This window comes from Plecotus auritus, assembly GCF_963455305.1.
Source record: "Plecotus auritus genome assembly, chromosome: 3".
Lineage (NCBI taxonomy): Eukaryota > Metazoa > Chordata > Mammalia > Chiroptera > Vespertilionidae > Plecotus > Plecotus auritus.
The window spans coordinates 196,001,621-196,018,411 of NC_137772.1; the positions used below are offsets into that span (position 1 = coordinate 196,001,621).

The 16,791-nt window shown below is 37.8% G+C and overlaps 2 protein-coding genes across 9 annotated transcripts in view; one reads left to right on the forward strand and one right to left on the reverse strand.

Moving 5' to 3' along the window:
• The window catches only part of PYROXD1 (pyridine nucleotide-disulphide oxidoreductase domain 1), a 56,930-nt gene extending 56,140 nt beyond the window's left edge, over positions 1-790 (reverse strand). The window contains exon 1 of one of the 2 annotated variants that reach the window (XM_080661250.1): positions 599-790. In XM_080661250.1, coding sequence (XP_080517376.1) covers positions 599-628 — 30 coding nt within the window. In that variant the 5' untranslated portion in view covers positions 629-790. The remainder of the gene's footprint in view (positions 1-598) is intronic. The other variant, XM_080661247.1, reaches the window with a different exon arrangement.
• Positions 1-16,791, forward strand: part of SLCO1A2 (solute carrier organic anion transporter family member 1A2) — a 36,882-nt gene that overhangs the window by 1,792 nt on the left and 18,299 nt on the right. For 2 of the 7 annotated variants that reach the window (XM_080661226.1, XM_080661225.1), the window contains exons 2-7: positions 722-912; positions 1,260-1,373; positions 3,389-3,530; positions 5,936-6,068; positions 9,915-10,015; positions 13,752-13,898. In XM_080661226.1, the coding sequence (XP_080517352.1) occupies positions 1,317-1,373; positions 3,389-3,530; positions 5,936-6,068; positions 9,915-10,015; positions 13,752-13,898 (580 nt within the window). In that variant the 5' untranslated portion in view covers positions 722-912; positions 1,260-1,316. Of the gene's footprint in view, positions 1-721; positions 913-984; positions 1,143-1,259; positions 1,374-3,206; positions 3,270-3,388; positions 3,531-5,935; positions 6,069-9,914; positions 10,016-13,751; positions 13,899-16,791 lie in introns of those variants that run through there. The other 5 variants (XM_080661224.1, XM_080661230.1, XM_080661229.1 and 2 more) reach the window with 5 other exon arrangements.

Sequence of the window (16,791 nt, forward strand, 5' to 3'; positions counted from 1 at the left end):
GGGATCTGGGGACAAGTGCTTTCCACAGAGCCTTACAGGTCTCTAATTAGTTCATATTGTCTATAGGATAGCTAGTCTGTCTTGTTCATTTCCAAAATCCTGTGCTTAACACTATGACTGGCACCCAGTAGACTTTCAATATATAATTTTGTCCATCATAGCATGAGAAAAGAGAACTAACCTCGTACACTGTGCAGTGTTTGTCTTTATGTATGTAGGGGAATAGGATTCAGCAAACTTATAGAGGTAAAGCAGTGAGGTCTTTAAAAATTAGTGCATTTAAGATCATTTGTTCAGAGTGGATTATTGTTCAGAGGATTTTCATAAAGTAACTTGGAGAATAATGCTAATATATTATTCTCTCTTCTTAAAATAGATTACTGGAATAAATATTGTCATAGTGAAACACTTTGGTTTTTGGTACAAAATATTGTCCTAGTTTCAAGACACAAAATAGACAAGATTTTAAAAAGAGGTTAATAAAACTGAATAGAGTTTAAATAATGTTTTACATATAAAAATGTATACCTATATGATTACTATACATATACTTATAGATACACATACACCTGTATTTATTACACAGAGCTGCACTTACGTATCTGTTTGGTCTTCTCCTAAGCCTCATATCTTGCAACTGTAGGATTCTTTTCCAGATCAGAGACCTATTTGTTGTTTTTACTTAGGCTATTTCCATAATTAAAATTCCATGTCTCCCCAGGTTTCCGTGAATCAGCAGTGCCCCAGAAAGTGCTTCCCTTCTTGAAACTCCAGGGAAGTATTGGAACGAAAAGAACTTGAAGAGGGAGACTAGCCAAACAGAGATTTTTGAACTTTGGTAGGCTAGCTGAAGCAGAGGTTTAGCACAAACACAAATCAAAGTTTGTGTGTTCTTAAAAGCAGCATTTTCATGTAAGTCCAAAAAAAGTGCACTTTGGTTCTATTTGTTTTGGTTAAAGAAAGGAAAAGTTTTGTTTTAACCACATGGTCATTATTTTGTAAGAGGTCTTAACAAATAATTCTATCTTTAATCTCACTAAAGAGTAACTAAAGTTATTTGATGTGACTTTTTCAATGGAAACTTAACAACTAAATCTTCTTTAACGTCATTATTTTCTAGAAGTAGATCAAAAGCTTCCCAGGTATTTTTGTACAATGGATTCTTATTGTGTTATTCAAATTTAGTGCTTTCTTCAAAAGAATGACGACTTAGGAGTTTGTTAGTAATTTAATATATTTTTGTCTTCTTAAAACAATAGAACTAAGAAATATCAAGATTTAAATCATAAATACTTTGGAACACTCAGAAGAGCAACATGGGAGAAACTGAGAAAATTGAAACCCATAGAATAAGATGTTTTTCCAAGTTGAAGGTATGGAATTTTTTGCATGGATGTATGTATATGTATTTTTTGTTTGTTTGTTTTTTTAACTTAGATCTTATAAAGTTGTTCATATGTTCATGAAGTAATCTAATATTAACGTCCTACTACCTGTTATGGTGATAATTTCTTGCCTTAATGAAGTATGTTTTATAACTGAAAGTGTGTCTAAGTAGGGTTATTGATTCAGGCAATTTAATCGGAGATAGTGTGGGGAAACTTAAACAGACGACAAAGTCTTTAACATTTTTAGACATAATGTTACAGCAGGACTTATTTTCCTAGATCAAAGGCCAAGAAAATGCCCCCCACCCCCTTCAGGGGTTTCTGGGCCAGAGGAGTGTGGGGATCTCTCCCGGAAAATGGTTCCTAGGCAGAAATGATTGTTGATCTATAGGCAGTGATCACTACACAATGACCAAGTAAAGCGAATATTTACTTCAAGCTTTGGCAGCATGCCAACCAGTTTCAATAAAAAAAATTGTTCATTTGTTAGCTGTTTCTAATATCTTGACTATTTCACAGCAATTTCCTTTTGCATTTTGCCTTCAAACAAAATCTGAATTTATTTTAAACCAAGGGATCTGGATATTTATTTTGATTCTATAGCTAGTGCCTGCAAGCAGTTTCCAAACTAAGACACTGCCAGCAATTTTCTCCCTATCAAAAGTTTATTTTTTCACCTTAACCGGTTTGGCTTAGTGGATAGAGCGTGGGCCTGCGGACTCAAGGGTCCCAGGTTCGATTCTGGCCAAGGGCATGTACCTTGGTTGCGGGCACATACCCAGTAGGGAGTGTGCAGGAGGCAGCTGATCAATGTTTCTCTCTCATCGATGTTTCTAACTCTCTATCCCTCTCCCTTCCTCTCTGTAAAATATCAATAAAATATATTTAAAAAAGTTTGTTTTTTCTTTGTACGTGTGTAGAGAAAATATACACATGTACGTGAAAGTGGGGAATTCTGATACAGATTTAGAAAACTAATTTTGCTCGAAATGCCACATTCGTTATATTTGTAAATTTTCCCTTAAGCTATCCCTCAATTGTCATGTCCTTCTTCCAAAACTGAGTGGTTAAAAATAAGGTTCAAGGCCCAGGCTCCCTGGGTTCATATCTGAGTTCAACTGCTTACTTGCTTCAATCCTTAGACAAGTTGCTTAACCTCTTGGTGCTTCAGTTTTCTCATCTGAGAAGGTTAATAAAATACACTTATCTCATGGGATTTTTTTTTTCTTTTTACATGCTTGAAATAATGACTTTAATATTGTAAAAATTCAATAAATATTAGCTATTAATTATTGATAGCATTTGTGGATAAAAGTCAAATCAGGCATTATTTGTAAACAGTTGGTCTTTAATTTTTGATCACTTTTGAGTTTGGCAAGATTAGACATTGATCTGAACGTTATGGCAAAATAATGCAAGTAGAAGTTTATCAGGTAAAATGGAGAGGCAATTGCTTAATAATCAGATTTTCTGTGTGTGTGTAACAATGTATTTTTCTAACAGTGTGAATAACAAATGTAATAACTTAAAATGTGCTTTGCTTACGTTGGCTTGGTTATATTAAACCTGAAGGGATCAATAGCATAAATTTAATATTTATTTATTTTTATATATTATTGAGTTTATTGTGGTTACATCGGTTAATACAATTATATAGGTTCCTGGTCAAGGGCACATACTTGGGTTGCAAGGTCATTGGGGTTGCATTGGAGACCAATCGATGTGTCTGTCTCACAGGGATGTTTCTCTCTCTCTCTCTCCCCCTCCCTCCCTTCCACTCTCTCTAAAAATCAATGGAAAAAATACCCTCAGGTGAGGATTAATAACAACAACAACAACAACAACAACAACAACAACAAGAAGTTGATTGCCAATTCAAGGGTAACTTAAATTGGAGACTTAATTCAGTCTTGTGGTAGAAGATATTTTGTCAACAGATGGCAAACATACAATTTAAAAATAAAATTTTCATATGTTTTCTTATATTCTTTTCTTCCTAGATGTTTCTGCTGGCAATAACATGTGCATTTGTATCCAAAACACTATCTGGATCTTATATGAATTCCATGCTCACACAAATAGAGAGACAATTCAACATCCCGACATCACTAGTTGGATTTATTAATGGGAGTTTTGAGATTGGTAATGAATTATTCCCATATTACTTCCTTTTATAATTTATTTTATCTATAGAGCTAGTCTGAATTTTATTCTCCTTATTTGTTTTAGACCATTTAATCTTACTGAAGAGTATATTTTCTGAAACAGATTAAATATCCTAGCTAAGTTTGGAGTATGCTTAGAAATAATTCATTTAAATATTGCTTCTGAATAACACCTAAATATTATCACATGTTCCCCACTGGACATTTTATTCTAATAGTTTCTGGTTATCTAGCATAAGTAGTTAAGTATTTATAATATTTACATTTAATTTATCATTTGATGACTCTTAAGGGCTCCATCTTGATACTTAAGAAATACAATGGAAAACAAAGGAATCTGTTTTCCAAAGGAAAAAGCAAATATTTACCTTCTCCTGTAGTTTCTGGGAAACTGACAATTCTTCCTAAGTGCAGAGGGAAGAAGAAATTACTTTCACATCTCTCTGAATTGAGGGAAAAATAAATTCTATTCTTAGGTCCTGCTTCTTGTGGATGACTGGGAAGATGTAAGGACAGAGTGGGAGAATGAGGGAGATTGTGAACATGCTGCATAGAAATATGAATACCACTCCTTTATAGTTTTATCATGGCTTCTACATCCTTCAAGATAAGAATGGCCTTTAATATATTTAATCAGTCTCTGAAAGAAAAATCAGGATTGAGGAGAGGCAAAATTGAAGCTGGCGATTCTTGATTCTGTCTCCTAGTGTTCAGCTCCCTGTATCACCTGTATGCTAGGTGATGGAGTTAGAAATAACTCTTTACATAGTCTCGTATAGCTCAGCTCATGGTCTAAAGCCATGGTCGGCACATGCGGCTCTTTGGCCCCTTGAGTGTGGCTCTTCCACAAAATACCACGGCCTGGGCGAGGCTATTTTGAAGAAGTGGTGTTAGAAGAAGTTTAAGTTTAAAAAATTTGGCTCTCAAAAGAAATTTCAATCATTGTACTGTTGATATTCGGTTCTGTTGACTAATGAGTTTGCCAACCACTGGTCTAAAGGATGGCACAGAGGCAAACGAATATTTTTGACTCTCAGCTCTTTATACTTATCAAGGGCTTGTCCATAATAATTGGGTTTCCCCAATTAGTTTCTTTATCCTAAGACATGGGAATCAATGTTTCATTGAGTTATTTACTCCTCAAATCCAGACTTACTTCTAAGAACACTTGGAAAATGGGGAATCCACAATTTTTTTACTTCTAAGGAAAGAAGTAGAAATAAACACAGATCTCTCACTTGGTTGTTAACCAATATAAAGTTATATTTTAGTCATAAGTTAGAAAACATTTATCTATCTGAATTTAACTTTTGCTTCTTTTTTTCAAGCATAGGAAACATAATATTCTGTGGAGCAGGCATGGAGAGAGAGGCCAGAGGTGACACATGGCCTGACACCTAAGGCTAGCTAATCACAAATACAGCCTTTAAAAATTCCCAGAACTGGTCTTCTATTCCTTCTTCTGGCTTCCCTTTCTCTGCCCTTTTTAATTGTTGTTGTTGCATAGAGATCTGTTTATGTGTCTTTCAACATTGTAAAATTGTGCCATGCCAGCATGGCCATGGGTGAACCTGAGCAGGGGGGAGGGTGGTGAAGGATTAGAAAAGACAGACAAGAGAATAAAGCTGGGGCTAGTTGGGATGCTGCCCTCTGATTAGAGAGACAGTGCCACGGCCTGCAAGCAGAGTCTTTATTTTATAGCCAGATTCCAGGAGGCAAAGTGAGGGTGTGGTCAAGATGTTTACAACGTTCTTGCCGGTTTTGAATCCACTCAGTTACATGCACCTGAACTCTATCAAGCCCACATCACTCAGCCACATGGGACCACAGGTTCAGACCATAAGGTCAAGCTTACAACTACAGCCTTAGGCCAGTGGTTGGCAAACTGCGGCTCTAGAGCCACATGCGGCTCTTTGGCCCCTTGAGTTTTTAGCAAAGGTCAGCTTAGGAGTACCCTAATTAAGTTAATAACAATGTACCTAACTATATAGTTTAAGTTTAAAAAATTTGGCTCTCAAAAGGAATTTCAATCGTTGTACTGTTGATATTTGGCTCTGTTGACTAATGAGTTTGCCGACCACTGCCTTAGGCTATAATTGTGCTGGGACTTACACGTGGCTTTGCCACGAGAGGATCATGCCCTCTCATTAGTCTGAGGCTTGAACCTGCCCAAATGCTGTAGCTGCTCTCCACATAAAATAGCCCTCCTTCAGGGCAGAGGTTGTGTCTTATTTGTTTCCTGAATCCCTAGCACCAATCCCAGTAGTTGAGATAGTGTTTATACAATGAATGCTAGATAGTAAATGATTGAATTAGCTTGTTTATTAAGCTATTGCACATACTTACTGAAATATTTATTTTTATCTCATTCTCCCTCCTTAGGAAATCTTTTTTTGATTATATTTGTGAGTTATTTTGGAACGAAATTTCACAGACCTAGAATGATTGGTGTCGGATGTGCTGTTATGGGCCTTGGGTGTTTCTTACAGTCTCTACCTCATTTCCTCATGGACCGGTAAGCATTCAGGCTCTGATGACTTTTTAGATTCAATTTTCAACTTCAGGAAATGAAGCTTTGGAAATTCCTTTCTAGGAACAATGCTTCCCCAAAACTCAGAGCACCTTAACAGAAACCAAAAACGCAAATTCTGTTCCACCAGTCGGTTTTGTGTTCTTGGCTGCCTCGCTTCCAGTTACGTAGTCACATAAATTTTGTTAATTTATGATATAGAGATTTGGGACACCTCTTTTATGGAACTGAGTCTGACTGAAATGTTTTTAGGACCTTGCAAAAATTGGAGATGACTCCTTCCTTTGGACTATTTAGACACTTTTAATTATAATGTGGTTCTGTTTAATTGTAAGTCATCAAGAGACAGACCAGTATGAAGTTTTATTTTTATTTTTACTAAAGTCATATGTGTACAAAGTTGTAAAAAATAAAATTATATTGAAAAAAGAGTTGCTCTCTGCACCTTTGACATTGCCCATATCACTTCTTTCCAGAGGCAGCTACTTGGAACTCATTTCCCTCTTTCTTCTGCTATTTACCTCCAAATGTCTCAATATTTATCCTTTTAGTTTTTGATACTTTGGTGTTATGTCATATATACTGACTCTCTACTATAAAATTATACTCATTCTTTCCATGTGTATGACTATGTCAATATTTTATCATTCATTTTTAAATCACTTTTTAATTTTTCCCTGGATTTAATCATTGCTTAAAAAAATTAATTCACTTTCTTGTTATTTGTCACCAAACAAAGGACAACATCTTCTCAATATACTCATACATATCAGATGGTTTCATTTTCATCTTAGAGATATCTCTCCTGTCACCACATACTCATCATCTACAATCCAAATGGGAACCTCTAGGCCTGCTACATGGCGGCTTCCTTGAAATTTTTCCTCATCATAATCCTTGGAAATTTGCTTTGCCTCTTTCCTCTTTTCAGTTACTTATTTCTTGGGTATCACATCTTCTGCTTTCCTTTATACTTTTACTTCTTTTTGTGGAAAATATTATCTAAGAGGTTTCTGAAAAAGTGTTTAAGGGAAGTAATTCTTATTCTACTCACCCTTGATTGATAGTTTGGCTGGTGTAAAATTCTAGACTAGAAATATTTGCCCTAAAAAATTTGAAGGTATTATTCCAATACTTTCTAGCTTCCAATGTTACTATTGAGAATTCTGTGCCATTCTCACTCCTGTGATCAGTTTCCCTTCTCTGGGGTCTTTTGGGATTTTCTCTTAAGCTCCAAAGTCTGGATTCATGATACTTAGTGTAAATCCTTTTCCTTCATTGTGCTAGATGCCTTCACGCTAGACCAGTGGTCGGCAAACTGAGGCTCACGAGCCACATGCGGCTCTTTGGCCCCTTGAGTGTGGCTCTTCCACAAAATACCACGTGCGGGCGCACACGTACAGTGCAATTGAAACTTCGTGGCCCATGCACAGAAGTCAGTTTTCGGCTCTCAGAAGAAATTTCAGTCGTTGTACTGTTGATATTTGGCTCTGTTGACTAATGAGTTTGCCGACCACTGCTCTAGACATTTGGAAAAGTTACTTGTATTATTTCTTTGGTAATATTTTCCCTACCCCTCTATTTTCTTTTTGTAGAACTTTGAGTGGATTTCTAGTTTTTACTATCACATTTTTAATTTCCAAGGACTCTTGTGTTTTGAATGTATCTTTTTAAGGAACATCTTATTTTCTTTAAAAAAGTGCAATGTCTTTTCCCATCTAAATTTCCTTTATCTGTCTTCATTGTCTTGTTTCCTCCTAGTGTAGAGGTTTTATTTGTTTTGACTCTATCTTTATTGATATAGGGTTTTCTCATACATCTGGTGGTTCTTGGCTTTTTGTTCATATATCAGAGAGCGGTATAACAACAACAGACTAACTGGAAGTTCTCTATAAATGTCTAGGACATGATTAATAGAGGACTTCTTTGTATGGTGATTGTATAGGGACTGGCTATTTTTTAGATGGCTCAGAATAGCCATAACTTATCAGTTATTTTTGACAAGGACTCTCCAATCTGTTGCCTAGGAGGTAGAAGCTTGGTTACCACCTAGGTGGGAGTGAGAATCTCACTTTTCAGTATGTACATTTAAAAAAAAATCTACTACCCTTAGTTTTTAGTATAGCCTTCCTATTCTCAATGTGCCTGTTCAAACACTCTAGAGCAGGGGTGGGCAAACTTTTTGACTCGAGGGCCACAATGGGTTCTTAAACTGGACCGGAGGGCCGGAACAAAAGCATGGATGGAGTGTTTGTGTGAACTAATATAAATTCAAAGTAAAGGAGCGGAGGGGAGACCAAGAGAACCGGATAGAACAGCCGGATCCGGCCCGCAGGCTGTAGTTTGCCCACGGCTGCTCTAGAGTCAAAGACCATTTCAATTGGAATGGCAGAGGATGTTTGTAAGGGGTTAACTGCTTCTTATATACACTGTAAACCAATCCTCTTGTTTTTGGATCCTGCTTACTCCCCAATTCAGAAATGTCATATCTTGCCTGAAACTTTCCAGGAATATGTGGCACACATTTGGTTGCTCCCCTGCAGGCACTTACTTAGGGTTGTGTTTTTGATATCTACTAATTCAGTGACCACTCACTCATATGTTTCCCATTTTCAAAATCTTCTTGTCAACTCTTTCATTCTTTTTATCCCTGTGGTGTTATGTCCTTTCCTTTTCTATTTTAAAATCCATTCACTGTCATTTTGCTGATGTTATTGGGAATGAATGGACTTTGAATGAGTTATTAGGTGTTAAGTGGATAAGTTACATGAAAAAGACATTTCATCTTCTCAGGTGTTTCTGTAAGGATCAGAAGTTTCCAGGCAAAGAGTTTTTACTGACTTTTTATTTCCCGTCCTCTCCAACACAATGCCAAGTTGTGTTTACATTTACATTTCTCTCTACCCTCTTCCAAAGGTGTTATTTTGTTTGAAGCTGGCATGTTTCATGGCATCACAGGTATGGAGACAGGAGCATTTGTCCACAGTTCACAGTTAAACTCATGGGCATGACTAGGCAATTGTTCTAAGGGGAAGGTGTTTTAACACCCTAGTTCTTTTGAAACTCAGAGGGCAAGTCTTCCACCATTATTCCTAACAAAGAGAGATTTTGTTGGGCATAATTTCCTCTATTCTTTCACAATTTAGGATAATTTATATTCTGACAAAGGGTATGCTGAGTTTACAGTAATTTGCCTAATGTTAATGATCCCAGTCTATTACCCCCATTGCTCTTATGAGAAGAGTAAAGGTCATTACATTGTGTGGTCAAGTGTTTGAGTTTCTCCTAAGGTCTCTCATTATAATGGGCAAAGGTTTTGTTTCTCTTAGGGGTTAATGAACCCATGCAGGAATTATTGTTTAGATTCTCAGAAAGTGGGGGTATGTTTCTTATGAGCAAACCTCAGAGAATCCAAAGTTGGAGACTTGTTTTGCTATGTTGTGTCCCTCCCTTCCCCCAAAGCCTTTGCTTCTTAATTATATTTTGTCAAGTCTAGAGTCTATTATTTTTATTGGTTTTTGTCCCATACCCCACAGTAATTGTTTCCAGGAAATGATCACCTACAAACTACAGAAACTTGACATTAGGTAATCTGAAAGGTAGATCATCCACATGCAAATAACTGAAAGCTAGCTGTCAAGGGATTGCACATTTATAGTGAGTGGCAAGTTTTTTGATGATATAAATTATGATGATTACGTGGCAAAGATGAAAAGAGTTCTTTACTAAATTTGGATATTATATCTTAAGTGAAGCAGGAATTAATCTGCATAATGTTCACATTGCCTTTATTAGTTTCTAACATAAACATGTTTTCCTATGTTCATACAGATATGAATATGAATCTACAGTTTTAGGCAATTTGTCCTCAAACAGTTTCTTGTGTAATGAAAATGGAACCCAGATTTTCAGACCAACAGAAGCTCCATCAGGTTGTTGACTTCATTTTATTGTTTCTGTTCATTGAATTTGAAACTGGACACGTGTTACTGAGGGGTTTTGAATGAGTTATTGGGTCTGATTAAATAACTAAGTAAAATGAACAAAATATATTTTCTTTGTTCAGGGATTTTGGAGGGAATCCCAGAGGGGAATAGGAATGGCTAATAATAGAGCATATCTATAATAATAAAAACATAATATGCTTATTAGACCAGACAGTTGAATGTCCTTCCAGACATCATTCTGGACGTCCTTCCTGACGACCTTCCAGATGAAGCCAAGGTGTCGGGGGCGAGACAGAGGCGGCTGCCATGGCGGGTGGGGGCCAAGGCAGAGGCAGTTAGGGGTGATCAGGCAGGCAGATGAGCAGTTAGGGGTGATCAAGTAGGCAGGTGAGCAGTTAGAGGTGATCAGGCAGGCAGGCAGGCAAGTGGTTAGGGGTGGTCAGGCAGGCAGGCAGAGGTGGTTAGGGGCAGGCAGGCAGGCAGATGTGGTTAGGGGCAATCAGGCAGGCAGGTGAGCATTTAGAGGTGATCAGGCAGGCAGGCGGAGTGGTTAGGGGTGCTCAGGCAGGCAGGCAAGCGAGCAGTTAGGAGCCAGCGGTCCTGGATTGTGAGAGGATGCAGGCCGGGCTGAGGGACCCGCCCCTCCCCTCCCCCCCCCCACTGCACCATGCATGAATTTTGTGCACCGGGCCTCTAGTTACTTCTATATATTTGATATATATATTAACACTCTTTGTCTATTCTTTAAAATGGTTATTTAAAAATAAGTCAGAGACATCCATTCAAGAGCCACTGCAGAGTTAATTCCACAGAGGAAAAGATCTTAGAAGAATGGATTTATACAATTTGTTCTATGCAATGATAGGAAATAGAGATAGAAACAAAGTTTTAAAGGTCTGTGTTATATCACTGATCTTCCATAGCAGACCTGAGTAAGCAGCAATTATGCCATAGTTCTCATTTACTATGTTCTCTTTTTTCTGAACTAGGAACTTGTCTTTGTTTTTCTTTCTTTATAGTAGTGGTGCTTCCTCTAGCTTCCCCATAATCCCATGCTGAAGTGTGCAGGTCTCTGGCCCTTCATATGCTAAGGGACCTATGTAGACTTGTGATACTTAATCTGGAGGTGACTCTGTTGATTCATATCAGTGGGAGTTACAAGGTCACCAAAGCTGGGAATTTCACTGCCAGCATGGAATCAGAAGGACTCAAAATAGTTTCAAGGAATATAAGAAAGCTGTCTCAGAAACTCTAAGCCAAAGGAACCACCTGGGGAAACAAAAGAAAATAGTGATATCAACAGTGGCCCTTGCTCTCTTCTTGAGCTGGCTTCTGCCAAAGGCTGACTTAGGTCTTATTTCCTATTTCTTTTTATTTTAAAAAATTTACATTGGAGAAGATAAATAAAAACTTCCCAGTTTGGTTAATCTCCAGTAAAGTGCATTAATTCTTTGATTACCTGTTATTTTCAGTTTTGTCCATAAATCACTGTACTCAACACAGAAAAAAAATATGAATACTCAGAAATGAAGACTGTAATTTTCTGGACTAGAAATAACTGAGAGATAGACCTCAAAAGAAATTTCCAGACCCAGCTGTGCTCAGGACTCTCACATTCATGGCAGCAGCTGGCCAGTTTATAGTAAATGAGAATGTTATGATTCACTTGCCTGAAAACATGACTCTATAGCAGCCGTGGGCAAACTACGGCCAGGATCCGGCCCGTTTGGCTGTTCTATCCAGCCCGCGGAGCCGAAAGAGCGGAGGGTTCTCTTGCTCTCCCCTCCGCTCCTTTACTTTGAATTTATATTAGTTCACACAAACACTCCATCCATGCTTTTGTTCCGGCCCTCCGGTCCAGTTTAAGAACCCTTTGTGGCCCTCGAGTCAAAAAGTTTGCCCACCCCTGCTCTATAGAGTATTCTCCTTGACAGCTATTTTGGTTTAGACAGAAATGGCTAAGTCTTCAGAGACTTGCCTTCCTCCCTTTCATTTCCCTTTGGCCTAGTCTTTGTTATTCTACTAAGTAGCTGCTGCTCCAAGAATTCGGGTAAATTTCTTTGTCAAACCTTATTTGGTGGTTACAGTACACAGTAGATTCTACAGAGAAAATGTGATTACTACCTAGTTAAGTATTTTTAGTGTCTATAAAGTAATTACAGCTGTACAGAATTTAAACTTCAGTGAGACTCTTATTTAAATCTTATAAGTATAGTATCAATTCTAGGGAGATATATTTGTGTGTTTTTTAAAATATATTTTTATTGATTTCAGAGAGGAAGGGAGAAGGAGAGAGAGTTAGAAACATCAATGATGAGAGAGAATCTTTGATTGGCTGCCTCCTGCACGCCCCACACTGGTGATTGAGCCTACAACCCGGGCATATGCCCTGACTGAGAATTAAACCATGACCTCCTGATTCATAGGTTGAGGCTCAACTACTGAGCCACACTTGCTGGGCTTGTGTTTTTTGTTTTTTTTCCCTTTTTCTTTTTCTCTCCCTACAGTTATTATAGAAATGGAGTAGAAGTCATAGCAGCTAACTAGATGGTGTAGTTATTGGCAAACTGAGGGAAAATAGTTCTGACTTCTAGTATTTGCCAATTTCTATGGTGTAAATGCTCCTATCAAACTATCAATGTGTTGTCATTAAGCATTGGATTGGGAAGAGGTGTGTATAATACTCATCAAGAGATCTTTTCCAACCCAGTAGGAAATGGCTTCAGCATACAACTTACACTTGGCCATACCTAAGTACTCTCAGAAAATGCAAGAGGGATGGCCCAGTGAGTTATTGCTAGCATAGTAATATAAATCATTTATAAGGTGCCATATTGCATAAGAACTGTGAAATGCTTACCAGAATCTTAGAATTACATCTATACTTATAGCTTAACTAGAGACCCGGTGCCTGAATTAGTGCTCAGGTGGGGTCCCTGGCTTGGCTGGTGATCAGGGCCGATTGGGGCCATCTCACCCAGTCCCGATTGAAGGCGATCAGGGCCAGCCAGGAGGTGGCTGTGGGAGCACACTGACCACCAGGGGGTAGTTCCTGCATTGAGCATCTGCCCCCTGGTGGTCAGTGCACATCATAGCGACTGGTTGACTGGTCGTTTGGTAATAAAGGTCTCTTAGGCTTTTATATATATAGACTAGAGGCCTGGTGCACAAAATTCATGCACGGGGGGGGGGGGGTGTCCCTCAGCCAAGCCTGCACCCTCTCCAATCTGGGACCCCTCGGAGGATGCTGGCAGTCAAACATCCCTCTCACAATTTAGGACTGCTGGCTCCTAACCACTCACCTGCCTGCCTGCCTTCCTGATTGCCCCTAACCACTTCTACCTGCCAGCCTGATCACCCCCTAACTGCTCCCCTGCCAGCCTGATTGATGCCTTACTGCTCCCTTGCTGGCCCAATCGCCCCCAACTGCCCTCCCCTGCAGGCCCAGTCGCCCCCAATTGCCCTCCCCTGCTGGCCTGATAACTTCCAACTACCCTCCCCTGCTGGCCTGATCTTGCCCCCAACTGCCCTCCCCTGCTGACCTGATGGCTGCCAACTACCCTCCCCTGATCTTGTGATGAGATGGGGGCGGCCATCTTGTGATGACATGGGAGCAGCCATTTTGTGATGACACAAGGGTGAGATGCCACCTAGACTTTTATTAGTATAGATATTTTACTATCAAAACACTAATGCAATATGTTTTTTCTTTTTTATGCAGAGTGTGTGAAGGAAGTTAAATCATTAATGTGGGTGTATGTACTAGTAGGAAATATGATACGTGGAATTGGTGAAACTCCCATCATGCCTTTGGGTATTTCTTACATAGAAGATTTTGCCAAATCTGAAAACTCTCCTTTATATATTGGTGAGTTTGAAAATATGCTTTAGTTTCTTTTCAGGATAGTTAAGTTTCTTGAAGGTGGATATTAGTTATTTATTTGGATTCTTACTGATTTTCAGATTGATGAAAAAAGTACTGTGGCACAGGTAGTCATCAGTAAGAGTTTGTTCAATGGAACAATTACATGCTAACTCCAAATAAGCCACTTTGCTAAATCTGCTCTTTGCTGTTGAAAATAACACTAATCTAGTGTTCCTGGAGTTCTCTTTGACTCCTTCATTTCCTTGGCTCCACTCTATATCCAATCTGTGAAGAGATTCACCAATGGTTTCTTAAAAATGCCCCTCATATTAAAAATTTCTCACTGTTTTCATTATGTCTATTTTTTTAAAAATCTGTTTTTTATTGATTTCAGAGAGGAAGGTAGAGGGAGAGAAACATCAATGATGAGAGAATCATTGATCAGCTGCTTCCTGCACACACCCTCCCCTCCCCACACTGGGGATCGAGCTCAAAATCTGGGCATGTGCCCTGACCGGAATTGAACCATGATCCACTGGTTCATAGGTTGACACTCAGCCACTGAGCAACATCAGCTCAGCCATTATGTCTACTTTTGCTCAGGTCTTCATTACTTCATTTGTAGATTACTGTAACTTCTTTATTGGTCATTTATTTCTAGTATTTTCTTTTATTATTTTTTTCATAAGCATTCTTGTAGTATAATTTTTCTCAAACATTGCTTTAATCATATTTTCTCTATCATGTTCATGAAACATACTAGCTCTTTATTAGCTAAGTCTGATATCTTCACTTATTATTCATAGCTCTGTACTCTATTTATTTAGTTTCCTATATAGTTTCACTTCATCACAATCTCTTCACACTATTTACGCTTTTTCATAATTTGTCTGTCTTTGTACATTTGGTTGTTTCTTGAAATTTTCTTTTCTAAAATCAATCAATGTCACTTTCTACTATAGCCAAATTAAGATTCACCATCTTGTGTTGTCTTCTGATCCCCTAAATATTTTTAATTTATTATGCATAACCTGCTTATATTCTTTAGTTATTTCATCTGTTATTTATAAAAATCATAACTTTGAGTACAGTTACATTTTTCTATTAATGTATTAGACCTTTTAAAAACCAGAAAAGTCAAAGAGGGTGAGAGAAGATGAAACAGAATTACATTTAATAAAAATAAATTAAAACATTTAGGAATCATTACCCCAAATAACTTTGGGCAGCTTTTGATGACTCACTGATTTCACAATAACCTTTCCCAGTGTTTTTCTGTTTAATCTTTTCAGATCCCTTCATATATCTCATTGAAAGAATACAAATGGCCCTAGCCAGTTTTCTCAGTGGTTAGAGCATCTGCATGCAGACTGAAGGGTCTTGGGTTCAATTCTTTTTTTTTTTTTTTTTTTTTTTTTTTACAGCCAAAGAAATCAGAGGATATATTTTTAGCTAAATTGCATTGCTTTAGAAAGACAATATTTAGCAAAAGTAGTTAAAAGAAATTTTATCTGTCCAGAGAGTAATGATCAATACACAAGTATTTTTTTATGCTTGCACATTTAAACAAAAAATATTTTAACTATATAAACCATGAGCATGTTGAGTATAACCTGCATTTCTTTGTATTAATAATAAAAAAAAATGATTACATATAGAAACATCAAAATGCCCAGGATAGTGCTTCATCTACCTTTTCATCCTATGATGGAATTTACCTAATATTATACATCACAAACAGATCTATAAAGAGTAATCTCTTTTTTTTCATTAAAAAACATTTTATACCTAATAAAGATATAAATAATACTATATCCCAACCCTATATGCCCCATCTATCTTTTTTTTTTAAAATTGTTTGAAGTATTACAAATAGTAGTACATGTCTCCTTTTTTTTTTTTCCTTCCCCATTGACCTTCCCCCGGCCTCCCCTTCCCCCCAGTACATGCCTTTACCTGCCCCCTCCCCCCAGTGTTTTTTATCCATTGGTTATGCTTATATGCATGCGTACAAGTCCTTTGGTTGATCTCTTACAGCCCCCCCCACCCCCCCGCAACCTCCTCTGCCTTCCCACTGTAGTTTGACAGTCTGTTCAATGCTTCTTTGCCTCTGTATCTATTTTCCCCCCATTTCATTCCTTTAAAAAATCTTGCCTCTGCAGACTAGAAATAAACATATAATAACAAAAAATGTTTGAGTCCCAATTTCCATGTCCAACAGTTCTGAGTCCCCATTTCAATGTCAAACAGTTCCTTATGTGTACATGTCAGCAATGATATCTTGATGGTGGGCACATGGTGGCAATGCAGGTCCGACCCTCTCTGGTTTGGTCCTAGGCAACTTGCTGCGTCGCACAGCTGCTGAGTGCTAGTGTGGCAAGGCGTCATCAGCGTCTTCCATCTCTGGACTGTTTCTCCTCTTGTCTTTGTGGTTGGAGCAGACCTGTCAATTCCTCTCTGTTGCAGGAATCCACATGGTCTTGGAGTTGTTTTCTGAAAATATACAAACATATTCTCGACCAAAAGTTAATAAAGGAATCTTTTCTATATAATTGATTTGGGATCCTTTTTATTTTTGCCCAAACGATTTTCCTTTGTCTTATTTAGACACCATGTGTGTTTTTCATGGGTGTCTTGCTGTTAGCATTACAAATGAAAACTAATTTTGTAAAGTAAAAGTTTTCTAGATGTAATTTACTTATAGGATATTTTTCCTTACATGATATTACCCTTCTATCCCCCCCTTTTTTGATTAATGGAAGCTTTTGTAACTTTTATAATGCAGTCTTGATGACTTTTAATTTTAATTTTTTGACAAAAATATGACTGCTTTAGTTTCATTGCATGTTCAGGAATTTTACCATGAGATGAACTACCAATAGAAATTTTAGTTACC